Raw genomic sequence first — 25,843 nt, 5'->3', positions numbered from 1 at the left:
TGGACTCCACATGGCGTGAGCAGCTGTGGCCTCTGGGAGCTGGCTGGCTGGATCTCACAAGGAAGTGTGCTGGGTTGAGGGTGCCCACCTAGGAGACTTCACATGGGATGGGTGTTTAGGGACTCTGGCACAGGCTGAGTGGGTCTCCTGAGGAACTGCAGTAGGTTGAGGGTGTCTACCTAGGGGACTTCACTTTGGGTGGCATCTGGAGACCCTGGATGCTTTCTGGCTGGGTCCCTCAAGGAGCTATAGTGAGTTGAGTGTGTCCACCTTGGGGACACCACATAGAGTGGGCATTTGGGGAGGCTGGGGGTTTGCTGGCTGGGTCTCTCAAGGAGCTGTGGTGGGTTGAGGCTACCCACTCCAGGGGTTCCACACGGAATGGGCATTTGGGGAGCCTGGGGGTTTGCAGGCTGGGTCTCTCAAGGAGCTGCTCTCCACCTTCATCACTTCTGGAGTGATGCCAGACCTCTGGAATTGCTCAGCAGGGGTGATGGAAGCTGTAATTCTGTAAGTGATTGATAGCTTTGTGATTTCTAGGCTCAATCCTCTAACTGGCTGCGAAGAGCCAACCTATTAGCATATTAATGTTTGTTGATGATGCTGATAATAAGAGAAATAAAGAAGGAGCAGGGAAATCATCACTTGTCTGTGATGTATGGCAAAGAAAGCAGCGGAGCGAGTTGTCTGCTGCTTTGAATGTAATGAGTATTTTCTGATCCCTCTGGCAAATGTCACCATTATTACTCAGTTCAGCCTTGCAAAGCTCTCATGCACACTTCCAAGCTCTTTATGGTCAGGGTTTCTCAGTGGCTTCTCCAGCCTGGCCAGATCACTTCACATTTGGCAATTTTGCTCCTCTTTCTGGAGGGAATTGCAAGGTTATGAAGGCCTGGGTCAGCAGTGGTGTGGCCAACAGGAGCAGGGCAGGGATTGTTCCCCTGTGCTAGGCACTGCTGAGCTCACACCTCCAATCCTGGGTTCACTTTTGGCCCCCTCACTCCAAGAAGGACACTGATGTCCAGGGAAAGGCAACAAAGCTGCTGAAGGGTCTGGAGAAGAGCTCTGGTGAGGAGCAGCTGAGGGAATTGGGGTCATTCAGCCTGCAGAAAAGGAGGCTGAAGGGAGAACTTCTGGCTCTCTACAGCTCCCTGAAAGAAGGCTGCAGACAGGTGGGGTTTGGTCTCTGCTCCCAGGTATCAGGGAATAGGACAGGAGGAAATGGACTGAAGTTGTGCCAGGGGATATGTAAGTTGGAGATTAGGAACAATTTCTCTCCTGCCAGAGTGGTCAGGATTTGGAACAGGCTGCCCAGGGAGGTGGGGGAGTCACCATCCCTCTAGGTGCTCAAACCCATGTGGATGTGACACCTGGGGACGTGGTTTAACAGCCATGGTGGCCTCAGGTCAGTGGTTGAGCTCGATGATCTTAGAGGTCTTTTCCAACCTCACTCATTCCATGATTCAAATCTGCTTTCACTCAGGTTGTTCTGTGCCAGGAAAATTACACCTGCTACTTGACTGTCAGGGCAAATCTCCATCTTCTAGAGACAACCACTTTACAAAATGATGCTTGATTACAGTGAAGTCTGAGATGTTTTATAAATGGAGGGTTACAGCAAGCCTGTAAAGAATGAGCTACATGGAAGTCATCACAAGCTGGTTTCTTGTCAGCCTGCTCCAGGGCTCCAGCACCCTCACACCAAAGAAGTTTCTCCTTTTCTTCAGATGGAACCTCCTGGGTGCCAGTTTGTGCCCACTGCCCTTTGTCTCATCCCTGGGCATCACTGGAAGAGTCTGGCCCCAGCCTCTTGCCCCCCACAGCTCCTTCAGCTCTTGCTGAGCATTGCTCAGCTCCCCTCTGGGGCTGCTCTTCTGCAGGCTCAACAGCCCCAGGGCTCTCAGCCTTTCCTCCTCACAGAGATGCTCCAGGCCCCTCAGCACCTTTGGAGACTTCCCTGAACTCTCTCCAGTAGTTCTCTGTCTCTCTTGAACTGGGGAGCCCAGAACTGGCCCCAGTGATCCAGCTGTGTGATGTTTGGGGGATTTAGGTGTTTGGCTTTGTGGTGTTTGGGGCTTGTGGTGTTTGGGGCTTTAGCTGTTTGATGTTTGGGGCTTTAGGTGTTTGGCTGTTTGATGTTTGGGGCTTTAGGTGTTTGGCTTTTTGGTGTTTGAAGGTTTAGGTGTTTGACTTTTTGGTGTTTGGGGGTTTAGGTGTTTGGCTTTTTGGTGTTTGGGGCTTTATGTGTTTGGCTTTTTGGTGTTTGAAGGTTTAGGTGTCTGGCTTTTTGGTGTTTGAAGGTTTAGGTGTTTGGCTGTTTGATGTTTGGGGGTTTAGGTGTTTGGCTTTTCGGTGTTTGAAGGTTTAAGTGTTTGACTTTTTGGTGTTTAAAGGTTTAGGTGTTTGGCTTTTTGGTGTTTGGGGGTTTAGGTGTTTGGCTTTTTGGTGTTTGGGGCTTAGGTGTTTGGCTGTTTGATGTTTGAGGCTTTAGGTGTTTGGCTTTTTGGTGTTTGGGGCTTTAGGTGTTTGTCTGTTTGATGTTTGGGGGTTTAGGTGTTTGGGGCTTCAGGTGTTTGGCTTCTTGCTGCTTCATTTTCAGGTGTTTGGTTCTGTTTTTCAGCATGTTTATAAACGCAGACAGTTGGAGTCTGGCAAGTCTGAGATGATCAAGAGCTGACTTCACAATCACAGTCAGATGGTTCAAATTGTGTCATTTGGAGATCCTTGTTTCCAGTGCACTAGTGACAAGAAATCAAGTGGATTCCAAGGGCAACTTGAAACTACTTTGTGGGCTACAACTCTTTCAAGTGGCTTTCCCAATAATTCCCACTTCTCCTTGCCCTTAATGCTGGGTTTGTGGTTTGGGATTTTTTAAGCACCATTAATGGAAAGACAAAAACCATCACATTGAAGACAATCAATTGTTTATGTTAGGATAAAATTAAACTGATTTAGGCTGGAGGTGAGGGGAAAGTTCTTCCCAGCAAGAGAGATTTGCCATTGGGATGTGCTGCCCAGGGAGGTGGTGGAGTCTCTGTCCCTGGAGGTGTTCAAGAGGGGATTGGATGTGGCACTTGGAGCCATGGTTTAGTTAGTCAGGAGGTGTTGGGTGGTAGGTTGGACTTGGAGATCTCTGAGGTCTTTTCCAACCTTATTGATTCTATGATTCTATGATCAGATGAAAAATACTTCTCTTCCAACCTGGTCTATTCTATTCTATTCTATTCTATTCTATTCTATTCTATTCTATTCTATTCTATTCTATTCTATTCTATTCTATTCTATTCTATTCTATTCTATTCTATCCTATCCTATCCTATTCTATCCTATCCTATCCTATCCCATCCCATTCCATTCCATTCCATTCCATTCCATTCCATTCCATTCCATTCCATTCCATTCCATTCCATTTTTTAGCCATATGGGAATTCAAGGTGTTCAAGAGGGGACTGGACGTGGCACTTGGTGCCATGGTCATGAGGTGTTGGGTGACAGGTTGGACTTGATGAACTCTGAGATCATTTCCAACCTTGTTGATTCTATGATTCTATTCTCTGATTTTTTAGTCGTGATTCTTTTAATCTCATTTTTAATTACTTGGGGGCCAGGGGGGGGAGAAGGAAAATGGCCAAATCTGATCACAGGTAGGACCACAGTTAAAAGAAAACCTTCTGAGATGAACAAATAACTTCTTCTCTTTGTCTTTTGATTACAAAGTGCTGCCTCCCCTGCCCTTTTCAGCTCTTGAGGGTCTGAAGTTTGTGGAACTGCTTTGTTCCATTATTAAACCTTTGTGGTTGCTGTTGTTTCTTGAGCCATAGAGCAAAACCTCTACATCTGCTTTTGACATAGGTAAGGAAAACATCTCCTCCCTGCTTCCTAAGTAACAGGGATTAGTGGCTTGGCTGCACAAAAGATGCATTAATTGCAAAGAGATTAGGTTTTGCTGCAATTAATTGCCACAGAGCTCAAGTTTTGCTTAGATTAAGGATTGTTTGTAGAAGAGAATAAACTGCAGATAAGGATAATGAGAGGCTCCCATGACGCAGATGAATGCAGCTTTCTCTTCATGTTCCTCTCCTGCTTTCTGGAACGCCATTCAAGGAAGAACATTGGGGGTTGAAAGGATTCCTGGGAGCTTGGGGCTGGGGGAACTGTGTTTGGGTTGCCTTTTGTCTTGCTGAATTGTTCAAAACTGCTCCAGTGCAGTTTGTTGTGAGTGCAGGTGTAGAGAGTTAATTATTAGGTGAGATGAGAATCGCTTTCCTTCAGCAAAATGGCAACAAAAAAAGGGTCCCAGAGTCCCATCATTGTGGGACCTCTGGAGAACATCCAGGCCAAAGCCCCTGCTAAAGCTGGAGCACCCACAGCAGCTTAACAATGGCTCACAATGGCCAGCTGGGTTTGGAGGCTCTCCACACAAGGAGACTCCACAATCTCTCTGGGCAGCCTGCTCCAGGCCTCCAGCACCCTCACACCAAACAAGTTTCTCATCCTAGTTCTTTGGTGAAAATCCACCTGTTCCCCCTGCCTTCACAGGTCAGTCTTTAGAGCTTTACAAGTTGCTGAGTATTTATCTGGGTGGGTTGATAAGGCTGAGAGACTTGAGGTCATGTAGCCTGGAGAAGAGCAGCCTGAGAGGGGATCTGATCAATGATCAGCAAGAGATAAAGGACTTGTGAGGGGCAAGAGGCTGGGGCCAGACTCTGCTCAGTGGTGCCCAGCCATGGGACAAGAGGCGAGGGGCACAAAGTTCAACCCAGGAGGTTGCATAGCATGATGGTGCTGGAGGCCTGGAGCAGGCTGCCCAGAGAGGTTGTGGAGTCTCCTGCTGTGGAGAGCTCCCAAAGCCAGCTGGGCATTGTGCTGCTGGGCAAGCTGCTGTGGCTGCCCTGCTTTAGCAGGGGGCTTGGAGTGAATGATGTCCAGAGGTCCCTTCCAACCCCCAGTAAGCTGGGATTCTAGGATTCAGTGAGGAGTTTTATGACTTTAATGTTCTTCCATGTGAGACCGAGTAGAGGACTTGAAATGTCTTCATTTTTGGCTGGTATAGACCTTCCAGAGTGCAGAGAATAGACATATGGTGAGCAACAACCACTCTCAGGTATGGAGAAGTCTAGTTCTGTGAGGGCTTTAAGTGTGGACAATCCCTAAGCACTGAAGTCTGGATGAGGAAGTAGGAGAAAGCTTCTAGACAAATTTCAGGGATTAAGGAATTTTATGAAGCAGCAAAGTGTGGTGACTCAGGATCCCCAAAGCTGGGAGATCAACTTTCTGATAGAATAGAATAGAATAGAATAGAATAGAATAGAATAGAATAGAATAGAATAGAATAGAATAGAATAGAATAGAATAGAATAGAATAGAATAGAATAGACCAGACCAGACCAGACCAGACCAGACCAGACCAGACCAGGTTGGAAAAGACCTTTGAGATCATCAAGTCTAACCTCTCACCCAACACCATCTGATCAACTCAAGCATGGCTCCAAGTGCCTCAGCCAGGCTCTTCCTAAACACCTCCAGGGATGGGGACTCCACCACCTCCCTGGGCAGCACATCCCAATGGCCAATCTCTCTTGCTGGGAAGAATTTCTTCCTCATCTCCATCCTAAACCTCCCCTGGCACAGCTTGAGACTATGTCCTCTTGTTCTGATGCTGGAGTTGGAGAGAGCAAGAAGGTCTCCCCTGAGCCTCCTCTTCTGCAGGCTAAGCAACCCCAGCTCCCTCAGCCTCTCCTCACAGGGCTGTGCTCCAGACCCCTCCCCAGCTTTCTTGCCCTTCTCTGGACACCTTCCAGCAGCTCAACCTCTTTCCTAACCTGAGGGGCCCAGAACTGGACACAAGACTCAAGGTGTGGCCTGAGCAGTGCTGAGCACAGGGCAGAATGACTTCCCTGCTCCTGCTGGCCACACTCTTCCTGCTGCAGGCCAGGATGCCCTTGGCCTTCTTGGCCAGCTGGCTCCATTGGACTTGAGAGTTTTGGTCCTAAAGATCTCAAGCAGCAATCTCCTTACAGTGAGTAAGCACCAGAACAGTAGGGAAAGCCTAATTAAAATTGGGAAGGAATACAATCTAGGTAAGAGAAATGTAATTACCAAGGGCTGGAATTAGTCCAGGCTGGGAATTAATAATACTGAAATTAATAGAAGGTTTAATTACCATTAGTCCACAGGGCATGAAATTTGACTCTTTTTAGTTGTAGCACAGGGCCTTTAGTTCTGTGCTGGTGGTTTCTGCAATGATTGCAGGCAACAATATACATCCCAGAGCAGACAGAGGGATTTCTCTCTTGATTTATTAACATAAGTATATATCTTTTTTTTTTTCTATGCTTTCCTTTTGATTTCAAAGATAAATACTGAGCCTGACCATGGACACATGCAGATCCAAGTCCATAGTTTTCCATGGCCATTCTCCCACCAAACAGACAAGGGTCAGGGCTGGGCTGGGCACCAAATCAGTGCCAGAGGCTCTCCATGAATCTTTCTGCTTCCCAAAGGGAAGAAGGGAAAGAGGCTGCTGGGCTGGGGAAGGAACTAACCCAGCTGGGGTGGGAAGAAGAACAATGCCATGGGATAGAGACACAGAGACACAAACCAAGGTGGAACCCAACCCCTGGTGGCAATGCTGGCACCATGGGCACCACTGCTGCTGGGGGCAGGCACTGGGCAAGTCCCAGCCTGGACTCAGCAGCAGATGGGAACTGGGTTCAGGAGCTGGATTCAGGAGCACAGGGATGGGGATGGAAGGCAGAAGGGACAGAGTCCTCCTGGGACTGCCCAGGGAAGAAGAGGCTTGACCCTGGTGCTCCCTCAGCTGCCTCCTGCAGATGCCACCCGTGGACTGCAGTCCCTTGTTGGGCAGCTGAAGGTCCCCTGCCCTGACCTCTCCTCCCCACAGATGCCAGCTCTGCCTTCCTGCCCCCCAGCATGGGGTACAAGCTGTGGCAGTGCCCTTGGTGTGGGCAGGAGCAAGTGCAAGGCAGAGGCTTTCTGCAGCCCAGCCCAGGCAGTGCCTGTCCCCATCAGGCTCTGACTGCTGGCAGCAGCCCCTGGCTGCAGACATCCACCCTGAGCCCCAGAGAGAGCCAGCCCTGAGCAGGGGCTGAGCTCAGCAGCCACAGCTCTGAGCACAACCTGCTCTGCTCCAGCCAAGCCAGGACACAACAGCCAGCAGTCTCCACAGTTGTGTTGCTTCATGCTGATTCTTGTCACAAGTCCTTGCCAGTGCACCACGACTCAGGGGCAAGAACTTTCATTTTTCCAGTACTGAGTTTTTGCCTTAAATGCTAATTGTTCCTCATAGCTTCTCAGAATGGTAGTGCTTGGAATGGACCTCTGGAGATGATCCTCCAGTCTAACCTCCCTGCTAAATCAGGGACACCCCCAGCAGCTTGCCCAGGATCCCAACAGCCAGGTGAGTTTGGGAGCTCTCCAGAGAAGAACACTCCACAACCTCTCAGGGCAGCATCCATCCAACTCCCACTGTGGTTTGGTTTTGTTGTCCTTCAGAAGAAGACAGCTCCAGCAGATAACCACTTAATGGTAGAAAGAAATTCCTTCCACTGAGGCTGGGGAGACACTGGCACAGGTTGCCCAGAGAGGTTGTGGATGCTCCCTGCCTGGAGGTGTTCAAGGCCAGGTTGGATGAAGCCTTGAGCAGCCTGCTCCAGGGGAAGGTGTCCCTGCCCCTAGCAAGGGGGTTGCAACTGGCTGCTCTCTGAGGTCCTTTCCAACCCAAAGCATTCTGTGCCTCTCTGAGCCCCACCACCTTGATTTACCATGACAGCTGGCTTTTATTGCAGCTTTTGAGGAAGGCAAAGTAATTGAATCGCTTTTGTTTATCCTCTACAGTTATTCCTCCCTAATTTTTAAACCAATTTGCTGCTGCACAAGAAACTGCAGGTATTTCATGAGCTGCCATAATGGGCTCACTTCTGTTTACATGAGGAAAAAGGGAGAGGAAAAACAAAAGGAGGAGAAGAGGGTTTAGAATGCTCTTTGCTCTCACAATTGCCATTTTTAGCCCGTTTCCAGCACTTCACTACCAGTCCACTTCCCAGCTGCCCTCTCTTACTCTTGTGCTTATGGGTTTCTATTCAAATGAAACGTGGGGGGCTTTGTTTTCTGCCTCAGCCCACAGCAGAGGGGAAGAATGCAGAGCTAAGTGCTTTGTGATGCCTGTGGGAGGGCTGGCTCTGGGAGTCGCTTCTGAAGTCCGTGTCACCGCTGAATCGGTCGCTGTCTTCGCGTGGCTCCAAAAGCTGCCCATCATTTGCTGGTCCAAACTGATGTGGTTTGGGTCAGGGTTTGAAATGTGTAGATGGAAGGGCTGCTTCCCCTGCTTGAGAACCCTAAGAGAGCTCCCCAGGAGCCAGCAGTGGGGATCTCTTGGCCAAGAGGGCCAGGGGTCTCCTGCAGGGCAGGAAGAGTGTGGCCAGCAGGGTGAAGGAGGTTCTCTTCCTCCTCTACTCAGCCCTGGTGAGGCCACAGCTGGAGCAGTGGGACCAGTTCTGGGCTCCCCATTTCAAAAGAGACAGGGAACTACTGGAGAGAGTCCAGTGGAGGTTCTGGAGATGCTGAGGTGCCTGGAGCAATTCTGTGAGGAGGGATATGAGCATGAGCCAGCAGTGTGCTCAGGTGGCCAGTGGGTGCATGGCATCCTGGCCTGGATCAGCAAGAGTGTGGCCAGCAGGAGCAGGGATGGGATTGTTCTCCTTTACTCAACACTCAGAAATCTACTGGGCTCAGTTTTGGGCCCCTCAGTCCAAGATGGGCAATGAGGTGCTGGAGCAGGTCCAATGAAGAGAAACTAAGCTGGTGAAGGAATTTGAACACAAGTCTTAAGAGGAAGGGTTGAAGGAACTGGGGTTGTTTGGTCTTCAAAAGGTGGAGGCTGAGGGGAGACCTCATCACCCTCATCAAGTCCAACCTAATACCTAATGCCTAACACCTCCTGACAACTAAACCATGGCTCCAAGTGCCACATCCAAGCCTTCCTGGAACACCTCCAGGGATGGGGACTCCACCACCTCCCTGGGCAGCACATCTCAATGGCCAATCTCTCTTGCTGGGAAGAGCTTTCTCCTCACCTCCAGCCTGAGTTGAGTCAAGTTGGGGTTGTTCAGCCTGGAGAAGGCTCCAGGGAGACCTCCTGTTGGCTTTCCAGCACCTGAAGGGGTCTACAAGAAAGCTGGGGAGGGACTGTTTACAAACAGGGTGCCAGAGAAGGTTCAGGTTGAATATTAGGAAACATTTCTTCCCCTAAAAGGGTTCTCAGGCACTGGAACAATCTGCCCAGGGAGGTGTTGAAGTCACCATCCCTGGAGGTGTTTAAGAGATGGTGCTTAGGGATGTGGTTTGGTGGCAGTGGCTTAGCAGTGGTACCTCTAGGTGAGTGGTTGGACTTGATGAGCTGAAAGGGCTCTTCCAACCTCAACTGTCCTGTCATTCAGTGTTTTCTGGAGTCCTAAGCTGGAAGAGCAGATGATGCACTGAGATTGCTTTTTGTGTTGATGCTGGGAAATGTCATTTCCTCGTGTTTTGTCTAAGGACAAGCAGAATGCAGGCTCCAGAGATCCCTCAGGGGAAACTGTACCTGATGGACTTCAATCTTAATAATCAAGGACACAGCTGTTGGAGTGAGTCCAGAAGAGGGCCACAAAGGTGATCCAAGGGCAGAACACCTCTGCTGTGAGGATAGGTTGAGGGAGCTGGGGTTGTTCAGCCTGGTGAAGAGAAGACTCTGGGGAGACCTAATAGCTGCAGGGGTCCTACATACCTGAAGGGCTCCTACAGAAAGGCTGGAGAGGAATCCTTCCTCAGAGTGTCTGGTGACAGGACAAGGGGCAATGGTTTGAAGCTGAGGCAGAGTAGGTTTAGACTGGATCTTAGGAAGAAGTTCTTTAGTAAAAGGGTGGTGGGACTCTGGAATAGGCTGCCCAGGGAGGCTGTGGATGCTTCCTCCCTCAGGGTATTCAATACCAGGCTGGATGAGTCCTTGAGCAGCCGAGTCTACTTGAGAGGCATTCCCTGCCCATGGCAAGGAGGTTGGATGACTTTAGGGGAGGTTTAGGCTGGGTGTTAGGAAGAAGTTCTTCCCAGCAAGAGAGATTGGCCATTGGGATGTGCTGCCCAGGGAGGTGGTGGAGTCACCACCCCTGGAGGTGTTTAAGAGGGGACTGGCTGAGGCTCTTGGCACCATGGTTGAGTTGATTAGATGATGTTGGGTGAGAGGTTGGACTGGATGATCTCTGAGGTCTTTTCCAATCTGGTCTGGTCTATTCTATCTTATTCTATCCTATTCTATCTTATGCTATCCTATCCTATCTCTATTCTATTCTATTCTATTCTATTCTATTCTATTCTATTCTATTCTATTCTATTCTATTCTATTCTATTCTATTCTATTCTATTCTATCTTATTCTATCCTATTCTATCTTATGCTATCCTATCCTATCCTATCCTATCCTATCCTATCCTATCCTATCCTATCCTATTCCATTCCATTCCATTCCACCCTATCCTATCCTATCCTATCCTATCCTATCCTATCCTATCCTATCCTATCCTATCCTATCCCGTTCCATTCCATTCTATTCCACCCTATCCTATCCTATCCTATCCTATCCTATCCTATCCTATCCTATCCTATCCTATCCTATCCTACGCTACTCTAGATGACATCTAAGGTCTCTTCCAAGTGAAGCCATTCTCTGCTTTTTAAAGCCCTTGCCCCAGAAGTGCTGATGCTTACAGAAACCGTGGGTTTTCCCCCCCTGCCCTTTTCCTGCAGTATGCTGTTTGGAGATGACAACCAAAAGGAAAATCATCGGCCGCCTGGTGCCCTGCCGGTGTTTTCGTGGCGAGGAGGAAATCGTCTCAGTGCTGGATTACTCTCACTGTGGCCTACAGCAGGTGCCAAAGGAGGTTTTTAACTTTGAGAGGACCTTAGAGGAGCTTTACCTAGATGCCAACCAGATTGAAGAGCTACCCAAGGTAATCCACCTTCTGCTTGTACTCCGGGTGCCGATGGGGTGGGCTCAGACGTGTCCCGCGTGCGCTTCCATCCTGGAGCCCTCAGCACAGGGAGGACATGGACCTGGTGCACAGGGTCCAGAGGAGGGCCATGGAAATGCTCAGGGGGTTGGAGCACCTCTGCTACAAGGACAGGCTGAGGGAGCTGGGGGTACTCAGCCTGGAGAAGAGGATGCTCTGGTGAGACCTAATAGCAGCCTGCTAGAACCTAAGGGGGGCTCCAGGAAGGATGGAGAGAGACTGTTTGCAAAGGCCTGCAGTGACAGGACCAGGGGCAATGGCTTCAAGATAGAGAAGGACAGATTGAGATTGGATGTCAGGAGGAAGTTCTTCACTATGAGGATGGTGGAACACTGGAAGAGGTTGCCCAGGGAGGTGGTTGAGGTTCCTTTCATGGAGATATTCAGGGTGAGGCTGGATGAGGCCCTGGGCAGCCTGATCTAGCTGGGGATGTCCCTGCTGGCTGCAGGGAGATCAGATTGGATGAACTTTGGAGGTCCCTTCCAGCCTGGACTATTCTATGATTCTGCCATTGGACTTGCTCTTGCCCAGGAGACCTGCTTGCTGGGGAAGAACCCATGGCTGGTAACCATGGCTTGAATCTCTACTGACTCTGGAGGTTCAGTTCCATTTTCACAAAGGTGGCTTTTTCCCCTTCTTGGAGGAGCTCCAGCAGCTCTGGCACCCTTCTTGCAGAGAGAGCCAGAGAATGCACTGGGTAGGAAGGGATCCTCAAAGGTCATCTTACAGCATCATAGAATGCACTGGGTTGAAAAGGACCCTCAGAGGTCACCTTAGAGAACCATAGAATGCACCAGGTTGGAGGGGACCCTCAACACTCACAGAATTGTTTGGGTTGGGAAGGACCTCTAAGATCATGGTGTCAAACCATCAACCCAACACCACCAGGGTCATTAAGCTATGGAATGCATTGGATTGAAAGAGACCTTTAAGGGTCATCCAGTCCAACCCTTCTGCAGTCAGCAGGGACCTCTGCAGCTAGAGCAGGTTGCTCAGGATCCCGTTGAGTTTGACCTGGAATGTCTCCAGGGATGGGCAGATGCTTCTGCATGGGGAGGAGCAGGACCACTACTTGTCCTTGCTTCATGCCCCAAGAGCAGGGGACAAACAATGCCTGACCACTCTTTCAGTAAAGACATTTTCCCTGCTATCTACTCTACCCCTCCCCTGGTACAACTTGAGGCTATTTCTTGTCCTGTCACTTGCTCCTTGGGAGAAGACACCAACACCAAAACCCCCAGCCCAGCCAGCTCCAGCTTCCTCTCAGGGAGCTGGAGAGAGCCAGCAGGTCTCCCCTCAGCCTCCCTTCTCTCCAGGCTGAACAACGGCCAAGTCCCTCAGCTGCCCCTCACCAGACCTGTTGTCAGCTGTGTTGCTCTTCCCTGGCCCTGCTCCAGCCCTTCAATGTCCTTCTTGGGGGTAAGGGAACCAAACCTCAACCTAATATCCACGATGTGGCCTCACCAGTGCCACACTTGTCAGGATAAGGTGCTTAGCCTTGTGGGAGAAGAGCCAGAGCTCCCTGAGCAGTGTTTCTATAGCTGGAAAGGAGGTCCTGCAGTGGGCTGGGTTAAATTGTCCTTCCAGGGTAAAACTCCTTGCACAGAATCTTTAAACCTTTTCTTCTTTTGATTAATGTTTACTGTAAGGAATTGAAAGTTACTGTAACCAGTGTTCTGGAAACAAAAGAGGGCAAGGTAGTGGAAAAAACCCAATTAATAGTAGGTGCTAGCTACATAATGAAGCATGGAGGAATGTAATCCATGCCTTAATTGAATTTTTCTTGACAGTAATGAAAGATGCTTACAAGTCCTTAATTAAACATTGTTCCACTGTAATCCATTCTGCACCATCTCTCTACATATGTCCTGCTTGTGCTCTGCACAGACTCCAGATCCCTTCCATTTTCTGATGTAGGAAGCAAGCTTGCTCCAGCCCATGGAGCTCCTGTATTTGGGTGGAATGGTTCACCACTGAAGATCTTAGAATCATTGAACTGTTGAGGTTAGAGCAGACCTTTGAGGTCACCAAGTCCAACCACTTGCCTACAGCTTGCAACCCTACCACTGCTGCTAAGCTACTACCACAAAACTATGTTCCTAAGCACATCATCAATGTGTCTGTTGAACACCTCCAGGGATGGGGACCCCACCATCTCCCTGGGCAGCACATCCCAATGGCCAATCTCTCTTGCTGGGAAGAATTTCTTCCTCACCTCCAGCCTAAATTTCCCCTGGCACAGCTTGAGACTGTGTCCTCTTGTTCTGGTGCTGCTTGCCTGGGAGAAGAGACCAACCCCCACCTGGCTCCAACCTCCCTTCAGGGAGTTGGAGAGAGCAAGAAGGTCTCCCCTGAGCCTCCTCTTCTCCAGGCTAAGCAACCCCAGCTCCCTCAAGCTGTACCAGGGGAGGTTCAGGCTGGAGGTGAGAGAGAAATTCTTCCCAGCAAGAGAGATTGGCCACTGGGATGTGCTGCCCAGGGAGGTGGTGGAGTCCCCATCCCTGGAGGTGTTTAGGAAGAGACTTGATGGGGTGCTTGGTGCCATGGTTGAGTTGCTTAGATGGTGTTGGGTGATAGGTTGGACTGGATGATCTCTGAGGTCTTTTCCAACCTGGGTACTTCTATTCTATTCTATTCTATTCTATTCTATTCTATTCTATTCTATTCTATTCTATTCTATTCTATTCTATTCTATTCTATTCTATTCTATTCTATTCCATTCCATTCCATTCCATTCCATTCCATTCCATTCCGCTCCATTCCGCTCCATTCTATCTTGAAGCTCCCTTGCCAACCCAAACCACTCTATGATTGTGTGATTCTAAACAGCATCCTGAAGCAAATACTTCCTGTTGAAAAAAAACCACACCAACAAACCCACAGCCTTTTAATTGCTCTTAATTGTCAGAAAATGCTTCATTAACCCCAGCCTTGCCCTTGTAACCCAGAAGATTAATGGCAGTGTTCATTTGCCTGCTTCCCACCATTCATAATGGTTTATTTTGTTCTAAGTTATGGTTATGAAACAGTCCAAATAATTTCTCTATCAAACTTCCTGCTTGAGATCTTTTATTTTTTTCCTGCACATCTCTGAACTTTTTCTTTGTTTGTTTGTTTGCTTTGTGCTGCTGAGTCAATGTTCCAGGAGATAAAATGTCAGTTGGTGCTTGCCTGGCGTGGCTCTGGAGTTGCTTAGCACCAGCTTAACACCGACTTGTGCATCACATACTGTGATCCACCACAGGCAGAACCTTTCTCTCTGCTTCCTTCTCACACCCAACAGTGATTCATTCATATTTCTCTCCTTTTCTGCTCAAAACTCTGTAACTAAAGTGTAAAGGCATGGCCTAAACCCACCCCGCTGCCTGTCGATGTGAGTTCATTCATTCCTCCAGAGGATTTTCGTGGTGTCCACTTGTTGGTGATTTACCAAATTTTAGGTGCCTCTGATGCTCTGAAATTTTGCTGTCATCAGAAAGCTTGATCCTGGTTACAAAATAAGGAAAAATCACCAGTAAAAACTCTTGGTCATTATCTGCCTTATTTACTACATAGAATCACTGGCACAGGCTGCCCAGGGAGGTGGTGGAAGCCTCCTGCCTGGAGGTGTTTGCAGCCAGGCTGGATGTGGCTGTGAGCAACCTGCTGTGGTGTGAGGTGTCCCTGGCCATGGCAGGGGGTTGGAGCTGGCTGAGCCTTGAGGTCCCTTCCAACACTGACAATTCTGTGGTCCTAATTGTTTGGTTGGAAAAAGACCTCTAAGAGCATCAGGTCCAACCATCAGTCCAGCACCACCATCCCCATTAAACCATATCTCCAAGTGTCATGGCCACCCATTTCTTGAGTGCCTCCAGGGATGGTGACTCCAGCACCTCCCTGGGCAGCCTGTTCCAGGGCCTGACCACTCCTGCAGGAGAGAAATTGTTCCTAATCTTCAACCTAAACCTCTCCTGGCATATTTTCAGGCCATTTCCTCTTCTTCTGTCACCTGATACTAGGGAAAAGAGACCAATCCCCACCACACTCCAGCCTCCTTTCAGGGAGTTGTAGAGAGCTAGGTGATCTCCTCTTCTGCAGACTAAACCCCACTTAGAATAAACCAGGTTGGAAGAGACCTTCAAGATCATCGTGTCCAACCCATCAACCAATCCAACACCACCTAAACAACTAACCCATGGCACCAAGCACTCCAGCAAGTCTCCTCCTGAACACCTGCAGGGATGGTGACTCCACCACCTCCTTGGGCAGCCCATTCCAATGGGCAATCACTCTCTCTGTATTGAGCTTATTCCTAACATCCAACCTAAACCTCCCCTGGCACAGCTTGAGACTGTGTCCTCTTGTTCTGGTGCTGGCTGCCTGGGAGAAGAGACCAACCCCCACCTGGCTACAACCTCCCTTCAGGGAGTTGGAGAGAGCAAGAAGGTCTCTCCTGAGCCTCCTCTTCTCCAGGCTAAGCAACCCCAGCTCCCTCAGTCTTTCCTCATAGGGCTTGTGTTCCAAACCCCTTACCAACTTCGTTGCCCTCAGCTGCTCCTCCCTAGACCCTTCACCAGCTTTGTTTCCCATCTCTGGACACACTGCAACACCCCAATATCCTGCTTTGACTGAAGGACCCAACACTGAACCCAGTATACAAGGTATGGCCTCACCAGTGCTGGGCATGGGGGCTCAGTTGTGGTTGTTCAGCCTGGAGAAGGGAAGCTCCCAGGGAGACCTTAGAGCAGCTTTCCAGTAATTGAAGTGAGCTACAGGAGAGTTGGGGAGCGACTTTTTACAAGGGCTTGTAGTGACAGGATGAGGAATGATGGCTTTGAGCTGGAAGAGGGCAGATTTAGACTGGAGATTAGGAAGAAATTCTTTCCAGTGAGGGTGGGGAGACACTGGCACAGGTTGCCCAGGGAGGTTGTCGATGCTCCCTCCCTGGAGATGTTCAAAGCCAGGCTGGATGAGGCCTTGAGCAACCTGGGCTGGTGGAAGGTGTCCTTGCCCATGGCAGGGAGGTTAAAACTCAATGATCTTTAAGGTCCTGTCCAACCCAAACCATTCTATGAATCAATGATCCAAGCAGATCAATTCTATCATTCTATGGAGTGGTTTAGCCATTCCATTTAGGTATTAGTCAAGCAGATGCAACCTGTGCTTATGGTCCTGAGCAGCCTGCAAGAATGTCCTCTCAGACAGAACCAGAGATTTGGTTTTGGTTGAAAAAGACCTTGAAGATCATCAAGTCTGGAGAAGAGGAGGCTCAGAGGAGACCTTATTGTTCTCTACAACTCCCTGAAAGGAGGCTGTAGCCAGGTGGGGGTTGGTCTCTTCTCCCAGGCAACCAGCACCAGAATAAGAGGACACAGTCTCAAGCTGTGCCAGGGGAGGTTTAGGCTGTGTGTTAGGAGGAAATTCTTCCCAGTAAGAGAGATTGGCCATTGGGATGTGCTGCCCAGGGAGGTGGTGGAGTCACCATCTGTGACCGTTTGAGGTCTCAACCCACTACACCATCCCTGGAGGTGTTTAAGAAGAGCCTGGATGAGGCACTCAGTGCCATGGTTTAGTTGATCAGATGGTGTTGGGTGATAGGTTGGACTTGATGATCTCTGAGGTCTCTTCCAACCTGGCTAATCCTATTCTATTAAACTCTTAAGCCAACCTAATGGCTTTCCAAAGCATTTCATTATGGCATTCTTACCTAGGTAAGTTCTGTGTTGTGGTGTTTGTTGCTTCTACCAGAAATGGTGACCCCCAACTGCTCTTTACCCTGAAGCACTCTCAAGTGTCTTCTTTTGTGTGTGTGTTGCAGCAACTCTTCAACTGTCAAGCTTTACGCAAGCTGAGCATCCCAGACAATGACCTTTCCAGCCTGCCAACCACCATTGCCAGCTTAGTTAACCTCAAGGAACTTGATATCAGTAAAAATGGTAAGAGATCCACAGGATAACTGAGGATTTTTAAAGCATTGCCATGACCATGAGCATTAATGATGGTTTACTTGCTAGTCATTAACAAGCTCTTGCTGTAGAAGCCTTGCTCTTCTTCTGGGTGATGTACTGTTGTCCCTTCTGAGGAGTCTGGGTGGATGCCTACCTCATTTACTGTTCCTTGAAGAGAAAATAGGGTTTGGGTTTGTGTAGTGTGCCATGATGAGTTGTGGTACCCCTTGGAAACTGAAGTGGGAGGCCCTTTTCCAGTGGACTTATGAACTTGGTCTTTGAAGGGAAAATAGGGTTTGGTTTAGGGACTTCTGAACCTGTCCTTTGAAGGGAAAATAGGTTTGGTTTAGAGTAGTCAACCATGATGAGTTGTAATACCCACTGGAAACTGAAGTGGGAGGCCCTTTTCCAGTGGACTTATGAACTTGGTCTTTGAAAGGAAAGTAGGGTTTGGTTTAGGGACTTCTGAAGCTGTCCTTTGAAGGGAAAACAGGGCTTGATTTAGAGAATTCTGAACCTGTTCATTGAAAGGAAAATAGGGTTTGGTTTAGAGACTCCTGAATCTGTCCTTTGAAGGGAAAATAGGTTTGGTTTAGAGTAGTCAACCATGATGAGTTGTAACACCCACTGGAAACTGAAGTGGGAGGCCCTTTCTCAGTGGACTTATGAACTTGGTCTTTGAAGGGAAAATAGGGTTTGGTTTAGAGACTTCACCTGTTCTTTGAAGGGATAATGAATAGACTAGACTGGATAAGATAGGATAGGATAGGATAGGATAGGATAGGATAGGATAGGATAGGATAGGATAGGATAGGATAGGATAGAATAGCTCTACCATGATGAGTTGTGATACCCATGGGAAATTGAAGTGGGAATCCCTTTTTCAGTGGACTTCTGATCCATTCCACTTTCCAGAGAGGCTTGGTACAGCCTGGCCTCTTGTGTCATGTCTGTAAGCATCTAAAGCTGGAGGCAAACAGCCACCAGGATTTATCATCCAACCAGTGACTCATTTGCTGATGTGCATTCTCGAAGCTGCATTTGCATATTCATGTGCCCAAACCCCTTTGCATGTAAACTTAAGTGCCTTTGTTTTGAAGATGAGGTTTAAGCACTCTTGAAAGCCTCGAAAAATTCCTTATCAGGGTGGACCTGGAGCCTCTCAGGATGGTGTGTGTGTGTGCTCTCCTGAGTGGAGAGCAAAGCCTTGAGAAAGAAGAAGATAAGGAGTTCAGAAAGCAAAGGCAGGCATAAATCAGTAGAAATGATGTCACTATTTCACTCCAGAAGGTTATATAAGACAAGCATTAGCATAGTAATTTCAGTCCAAGGCATGTTATCTCTTCTGGTGTATTTATTTAGTGCTTCAGCATCACTTTTTGGACCTCAATACTAAAATATGTGTGTGTTTTTTTCCTGGGAGAGCTTAAGTCTGATCTGAACAATGCCAGATTCTGCTTTCATACTAAGCTCTGTGTGTTCTTGCTGGTAGAACTAGACTCTAATGCTAAAACATGAATGTTGTTCCTGGTGGAGCTTAAGTCTGGTCTGAACAATGCCAGATTCTACTTTTATAGTAAGCTCTGTGTGTTCTTCCTGGAAGAACTAGACTCTAATGCTAAACCATGAATGTTGTTCCTGGTGGAGCTTAAGTCTGGTCTGAACAATGCCTAATTCTACTTCAATACTGAAATGTGTGTGCTTTTGCTGGTAGAACTAGAATCTAATGCTAAAACATGAATGTTGCTCCTGGTGGAGCTTAAGTCTGATATGAATGATGCCAGATTCTATTTTAATACTAAGCTGTGTGTGTTCTTCCTGGCAGAACTAGATTCTAATGGTAAACCATGAATGTTCTTCCTGGGAGAGCTTAAGTCTGGTCTGAACAATGCCTAATTCTACTTTCCTACTAAACTCTGTCTGTTCTTCTGGTAGAATTACACTCTAATGCTGAAATTTCACTCTGCTGCCTGGTGGAGCTGAAGTCTGATCTGAACAATGCCAGATTCTGCTTTCATACTAAGCTCTGTGTGTTCTTGCTGGTAGAACTAGACTCTAATGCTAAACCATGAATGTTGTTCCTGGTGGAGCTTAAGTCTGATCTGAACAATGCCAGATTCTATTTTAATACTAAGCTGTGTGTGTTCTTCCTGGCAGAACTAGATTCTAATGCTAAACCATGAATGTTCTTCCTGGGAGAGCTTAAGTCTGGTCTGAACAATGTCTAATTCTACTTTCCTACTAAACTCTGTCTGTTCTTCTGGTAGAATTACACTCTAATGCTAAAATTTCACTCTGCTGCCTGGTGGAGCTTAAGTCTGATGTGAACAATGCCAGATTCTGCTTTCATACTAAGCTCTGTGTGTTCTTGCTGGTAGAACTAGACTCTAATGCTAAAACATGAATATTCTTCCTGGAAGAGCTTAAGTCTGGTCTGAACAATGCCTAATTCTACTTCAATACTAAGCTCTGTGTGTTCTTCCTGGAAGAACTAGGCTATAGTCCTAAAACATGAATGTTCTTCCTGGTGGAGCTTAAGTCTGATGTGAAAAGATGCCTAATTCTCCTTTAATACTACACCCTGTGTGTTCCTCCTGGTAGAACCAAGCTGGAGTCCTAAAACATGAATCTTGTTCCTGGCAGAGCTGAAGTCTGATCTGGGGGAATGAAAACCAAAAGATAAATGAAGTCATCTGTGAGCAAAAGTTAAACAGTTTGGGTTGGTTGGGTTGGTTTGCTTTAGAGGCAACACAATCAATCTTTCAACACTTAACTTTAATTTCTATTTTTAATAGGAATTCAAGATTTCCCAGAAAACATTAAATGTTGTAAGTGCTTAACAATTATTGAAGCCAGTGTCAACCCTGTCTCGAAGTGAGTATCAGCAGCTTGTCTTCTCTAAATGGCAAGGGCAGAAAAATCCACCCAACCTGACCCAAAATGTGAAGCTTTTTGGATCAGGCTCCTTTAGCAAGCCCAAGCTGCATTTGCTTTTGTTTTCTGAGTTGTTTTGAAGTCCAGGGTTTGATGCAGCTGCAAAAAATTATCTGTGGACCAGTATCTGAAGGGGGCTACAGGAAGGCTGGGGAGGGACTGCTCAGGATCTCAGGGAGTGATAGGACTAGGGGGAATGGAATGAAGCTGGAGGTGGGGAGATTCAGGCTGGAGGGGAGGAGGAAGTTCTTCCCCATGAGAGTGGTGAAGCCCTGGAATGGGTTGTCCAGGGAGGTGGTTGGGGCCCTGTCCCTGGAGGTGTTTAAGCCCAGGCTGGATGAGGCTGTGGCCAGCCTGATCTAGTGTGGGGTGTCCCTGCCCATGGCAGGGGGGTTGGAACTGGTTGATCCTTGTGGTCCCTTCCAACCCTGACTGATGCTATGACACTATGACTATGTGATTAATGTGGTGTCTTTTTCATGTGGCAAAGCAACCCAAGCTTTTTGTCTCTGGGAAGTAAGGCTTAAGACAGCCTCATGTGCTATGATGTCTTGGTTGGGACTTGGGCAACTCTTATTCCTTCCCAAAACTTGCATTAATAGTGGCCCCAAAAACCACCCCAACACAAGAACCCTGGGCTGTAATCCTGTGCTTCAGGAAATGGAGTGAAGGAGAGGAAAGGCTGAAACGTTACTATTTCCCTTTGAAACTGAAGGGGAAATACAAGAAAGAAAAGTAAGAAAGCAAAGACCTTTGAAGCCTTTTGAAAGCTGAGGTAGGAAGGGGAGAAAAAAACCTTGGATGTGGCAATCACTTCCACTTCATATGGTTAGAGCAATGTGGGAAAGAGGAGAAGGGGCCAAAATGTTGTCTGCAACCAACAAGTTCTTGAGAAGTTGGGTAGGAAAAGGTGGTGAGAAGGAAGGAGTCATCTTTCTCTCTCTAAATATACATTGTTATTATTTCCATAGCAACTTTGCTGGGAGCATTAAGCTTTTTTCCCACTGTTTCTTGGGGGGTATTTTGTAGGCTGCCAGATGGCTTCACACAGCTTCTAAATTTGACCCAGCTCTATCTAAATGATGCCTTCTTGGAGTTTCTTCCAGCTAACTTTGGAAGGTAAGAATTAGTCATCAAAGCATATTGCTCTTTCCTATGAACCCAGTCTTTCAGGGAGCTCGAAGGGATGATTTTAAAGCTGTGTTCTTGTTAAAAATCAAAGAACACAAGAATGGTTTAGGTTGGAAGGGACCTCAGGAGATCATCTACTCCAACCTGAGAGAGGGAGGCTGAGGGAGCTGGGGTTGCTTAGCCTGCAGAAGAGGAGGCTCAGGGGAGACCTTGCTGCCTACAACTCCCTGAAGGGAGGTTGGAGGCAGGTGGGGGTTGGTCTCTTCTCCCAGGCAAGCAGCGCCAGAACAAGAGGACACAGTCTCAAGCTGTGCCAGGGGAGGTTTAGGCTGGAGGTGAGGAAGAAATCTTTCCCAGCAAGAGAGATTTGCCATTGGAGGTGGTGGAGTCACCATCAGTGAAAGTGCTTAAGAAGAGCCTGGCTGAGGCACTTGGTGCCATGGTTGAGTTGATTAGGTGGTGTTGGGTGAGAGGTTGGACTGGATGATCTCTGAACTCCTTTCCAGCCTGGTTAATTCAATTCAATTCAATTCAATTCAATTCAATTCAATTCAGTTCAGTTCAGTTCCATTCCATTCCATTCCATTCCATTCCATTCCATTCCATTCCATTCCATTCCATTCCACTCAACTCAACTCAACTCAACTCAACTCAACTCAACTCAACTCCATTCTATTCTATTCTATTCTATTCCATTCCATTCAACTCAACTCTATTCTATTCTATTCTATTCTATTCTATTCTATTCCATTCCATTCAACTCAACTCAACTCTATTCTATTCTATTCTATTCTATTCTATTCTATTCTATTCTATTCTATTCTATTCTATTCTATTCTATTCCATTCCATTCCATTCCACTCCACTCCACTCCACTCCACTCCACTCTAACCCCCCTGCCATGGGCAGAGGCAGCTCTCAACTGGACTTGGAAGGCGGGGTGGGGAGAAAGAGAAAAAAGAAGAAAAAGAAAAAAATCAACCCAAAGATATTTTGGCTTTTCAGTCTTATTTGTATGAATATTATGCCACCAAGGGTCTAATAATGAAGAGATTGAGTCTGGTGCTTTAGGGGAAAAATGAGAACAACTTGAAGTTGAAGAGGAGGAGTGTCCTTGATCAAATGGGTTATTGACCCGTGGCTAGGGCAGAAGACACACCAGGACAGGACAAAGGGCCTGCAGGAGAATAATGCTGCTAATACCCAACCTAAACCTCCCCTGGTGCAACCTGAGGCTGTTTCATGTTGTCCTACCACTTAAAAATTTCTGGAGGTGTTCAAGGCCAGCCTGGATGAGGCCTTGAGCAACCTGGGCTGGTGGGAGGGGTCCCTATCCATGGCAGGAGGTTGGAACAGGATGATCTTGAAGGTCTCTCTCAACCCAAACCATTTCATGATTCTATGATAGTAGGGAGAAGAGACCAACTCCCACCTGGCTCCAGCCTCCTTTCAGGGAGCTGTAGAGAGCCAGAAGGTCTCCCCTCAGCCTCCTTTTCCCTCAACTGCTCCTCACCAGCCCTGTTCTTCAGACCCATTACCAGCTGTGTTCCCTTCTCTGGACCTGCTTCAGCCCCTCAATGTCCTTCCTGGAGTGAGGGACCCAAGATTTTTGAGGTGTGGCCTTAGCAGTGCCCTTCTGCCCTTGCCTGAAGCCCTTTGCTCCTGAATCCATGTTCTACCATATCCAGCCTCACAACAACTTGACAATTTCCTCCTGTGCCTGAAGCAGGCTTTTTTGTTGTTGTTGAAACAAGCTGTTTCAAATAACCTTCATGGATTCCTCAACCAGGGTGAGGCTGGAAATTAGGAGCAAGTTCTTCCTTGCAAGAGTGGTCAGACACTGGCAGAGGCTGCCCAGGGAGGTGCTGGAGTCACCGTGCCAGGAGGTGTCCCAGAAACCTGTGGCCATGGCACTGTGGGACGTGGTTCAGTGAAGGTGGTGGGGTTGGGTTGATGGTTGGACTTGATGATGTTTGAGGTCTTTTCCAGCCCAAACAATCCCATGATCTGATGGCTCTCTGGGCTAATACTTTTCTGTCCTCTTTCCAGACTTGTCAAATTGCGAATTTTGGAGTTGAGAGAAAACCACTTGAAAACTCTACCAAAGTAAGTGAATACCTGCATGAGCCTCTTGCACCTGCTCAGCACACAAGTCTTGAACGTTTTTACTGCTAGCCTGGCAATGGTGGTTGTTTCTCCTCAGAGTTGTTTTTCTCCCCCCCCTCGTTTCAAGACGTTCTACTGAAGGTTTTCAGCTGAAAGCAAACAGAATGGAAGATGGAGATTGGTGCAAGCACAGGCTCACAGGAGGTCAGGGGGTGGAAGGGATCCAAAGAGATCATCCAGTCCAACCCCCCTGCCAGAGCAGGACCATACAATCCAGCACAGCTCACACAGGAACACATCCAGATGGGGCTGGAAAGGCTCCAGAGAAGGAGACTCCACAGCCTCTCTGGGCAGCCTGCTCCAGGGCTCTGGGACCCTCGCAGTGCAGAAGTTCCTCCTTGTGTTGAGGTGGAGCCTCCTGTGCTCAGCTTCCATCCATTGCTCCTTGTCCTATCCCAGGGAGCAAGTGAGCAGAGCCTGTCCCCTCCCTCCTGACCCCCAGCCCTCAGCTATTGATAGACATTGATTAAATCCCCTCTCAGTCTTCTCTTCTCCAGACTACAGAGCCCCAGGCCCCTCAGCCTCTCCTCCCCAGGCAGTGCTGCAGTCCCCTAACCATCCTGGTAGCCTCCCCTGGACCCTCTCCAGCAGATCCCTGTCCTGAACTGAGCTGGGGAGCCCAGAACTGAACACAGGACTCAAGATGAGGTCTCAGCAGGGCAGAGCAGAGGGGGAGGAGAACCTCCCTGGCTCTGCTGGACACACTCTTCTTAGTGCCCCCCAGGACCCCCTTGGCCTCCTTGGCCCCCAGGGCACATTGGTGTCCCATGGATAACTTGTGATGCCCCAGCACTGCCAGGGGCCTCTCCACAGGGCTCTCTCCAGCAGATCCCCTCCCAGCCTGTCCTGCTGCAGGTTATTCTTCCTCCCCAGCTGCAGGACTCTGCCCTTGTCCTTGTTCAACCTCATTCAGTTCCTCTGTGTCCAGCTCTCAGTCTGCCCAAGTCTAGCTGGATGGCCAAGACTTGACTTTCACTGACTTGTAGTGCAGTATCCCAAGTCTAGAAGGTGACATCTTAAAACATCAGCTGTCAGCTGGAAAACATTGGGGTGGGGGAATTAGAAATCAACATCTGAGCTAAGCTTGATCAGTGATTCTGTGAGGCATGTTCCTCATCAAGGAGTAATCTGAGGTGTTGGAAAGATACTTGATGTAACCTCAGTAGAACCATCTCCCCACATGGGGAGATGTATTTGGTGGCTTACAATGAAACCAAAGTGAGGAACCTGAACCATCAAACTCTTGAAGAAACAGCACTTGGGCCTGGACAACTAAAATGTATTTGGTGTGGTTTACAATGAAACTGGGAAAGCTGAATCCTCAGAGCCTTGAAGAAGCAGCACTTGGGGCTGGGAAAGCTGAATCCTCAGAGCCTTGAAGAAGCAGCACTTGGGTTGGGAATCCTGAATCCTCAGAGCCTTGAAGAAGCAGCACTTGGGGATGGGAAAGCTGAATCCTGAGACCCTTGAAGAAGCAGCACTTGGGGCTGGGAAAGCTGAATCCTCAGAGCCTTGAAGAAGCAGCACTTGGGGTTGGAGATCCTGAATCCTCAGACCCTTGAAGAAGCAGCACTTGGGGTTGGAGATCCTGAATCCTGAGACCCTTGAAGAAGCAGCACTTGGGTTGGGAATCCTGAATCCTCAGAGCCTTGAAGAAGCAGCACTTGGGGTTGGGAAAGCTGAACCCTCAGAGCCTTGAAGAAGCAGCACTTGGGGTTGGGAAAGCTGAACCCTCAGAGTCTTGAAGAAGCAGCACTTGGGGTTGGGTTTCTCGGTACTGTTCACCCCAAAAAAGTAAGTTGCTATAATTTTTTGCCATCCTTTGACCTTTTAAATGCCATTTTGAGAAGGAAAGCAGAAAGGAATGATAACTCCATTATGCACTTTACAGGCTAGAGAGAGGAAGCTGTATTTCCTAAAGCAAGGGGTATGCTTCTGGGTGCAAACCAGCTGGTTGCTCCCCCAGGTGTCCCAACCAGTGAAAAAGTCCCCATGGCTGTGGGGGTTGTTGGGCCTGGGAGCTGCATGGCCCTGTTGTGGTGGTGCCAATGGGCTGCATCAATTATTAAGTGTTGCTAATGCTCAGGTCTGTGTTGTTGAGCTCTTCTCCAAAGGGCATCCTGCCAGCAAGCCTGCAGTTATCAGCATCTCCTGGGCAGGTGTTTTGGCCCCTGGTGTGACATGGTGACATTTCCCCTACTGCCTGGGGGCTTTCAGCCACAGCCCTCTCCTTTCTCAGAGGCAAACTGTATTTTCTGTTCTCCATTCATTCTTGATAGCAGTAAAAAGCCCTTTGGGGTATAAAATGGCCTATTTCCTTTGTTCTGAGGCTGACCATTGTGAAAAGCAACCAAAGAACCCCAAACAACCCCCAAACCAAACCTCCACAAACCAAACCTGCCACCCAAGTGCTGATCTGTGGTCAGACCTGTTTAGGACAACAGGTTTGCAGCCTTTGAGGTCTTGATCAGCTGAAAGGGTTCTATATGTGTTGTGGTTTACCTGTGGGATCCAGGCTATGGACCTGCTGGGGTACATCCATGGGATCTAGGGTATAGACAGGGTGGAGGTTAAAGACCTGTTTGGTGTCTCCATGTGATCTAGGGCATGGATCTGCTGTGGT

General features: G+C 48.3%; 1 protein-coding gene across 6 annotated transcripts in view; it reads left to right on the top strand.

Moving 5' to 3' along the window:
• Positions 1-25,843, top strand: part of LRRC7 (leucine rich repeat containing 7) — a 184,552-nt gene that overhangs the window by 65,563 nt on the left and 93,146 nt on the right. For all 6 annotated transcript variants that reach the window (XM_068164632.1, XM_068164630.1, XM_068164635.1 and 3 more), the window contains exons 2-6: positions 10,800-11,002; positions 16,860-16,977; positions 19,785-19,863; positions 20,953-21,042; positions 23,104-23,160. In XM_068164632.1, the coding sequence (XP_068020733.1) occupies positions 10,800-11,002; positions 16,860-16,977; positions 19,785-19,863; positions 20,953-21,042; positions 23,104-23,160 (547 nt within the window). The remainder of the gene's footprint in view (positions 1-10,799; positions 11,003-16,859; positions 16,978-19,784; positions 19,864-20,952; positions 21,043-23,103; positions 23,161-25,843) is intronic.

This window comes from Melanerpes formicivorus, unplaced genomic scaffold (genome assembly GCF_026170545.1).
Source record: "Melanerpes formicivorus ecotype bairdi unplaced genomic scaffold, bMelFor1.0.p_v2 SCAF_81, whole genome shotgun sequence".
In the NCBI taxonomy this organism is placed as follows: Eukaryota; Metazoa; Chordata; class Aves; order Piciformes; family Picidae; genus Melanerpes; species Melanerpes formicivorus.
The sequence above is the reverse complement of the archived record's forward strand: the minus strand, read 5'-3'. Positions and strand labels throughout refer to the sequence as shown.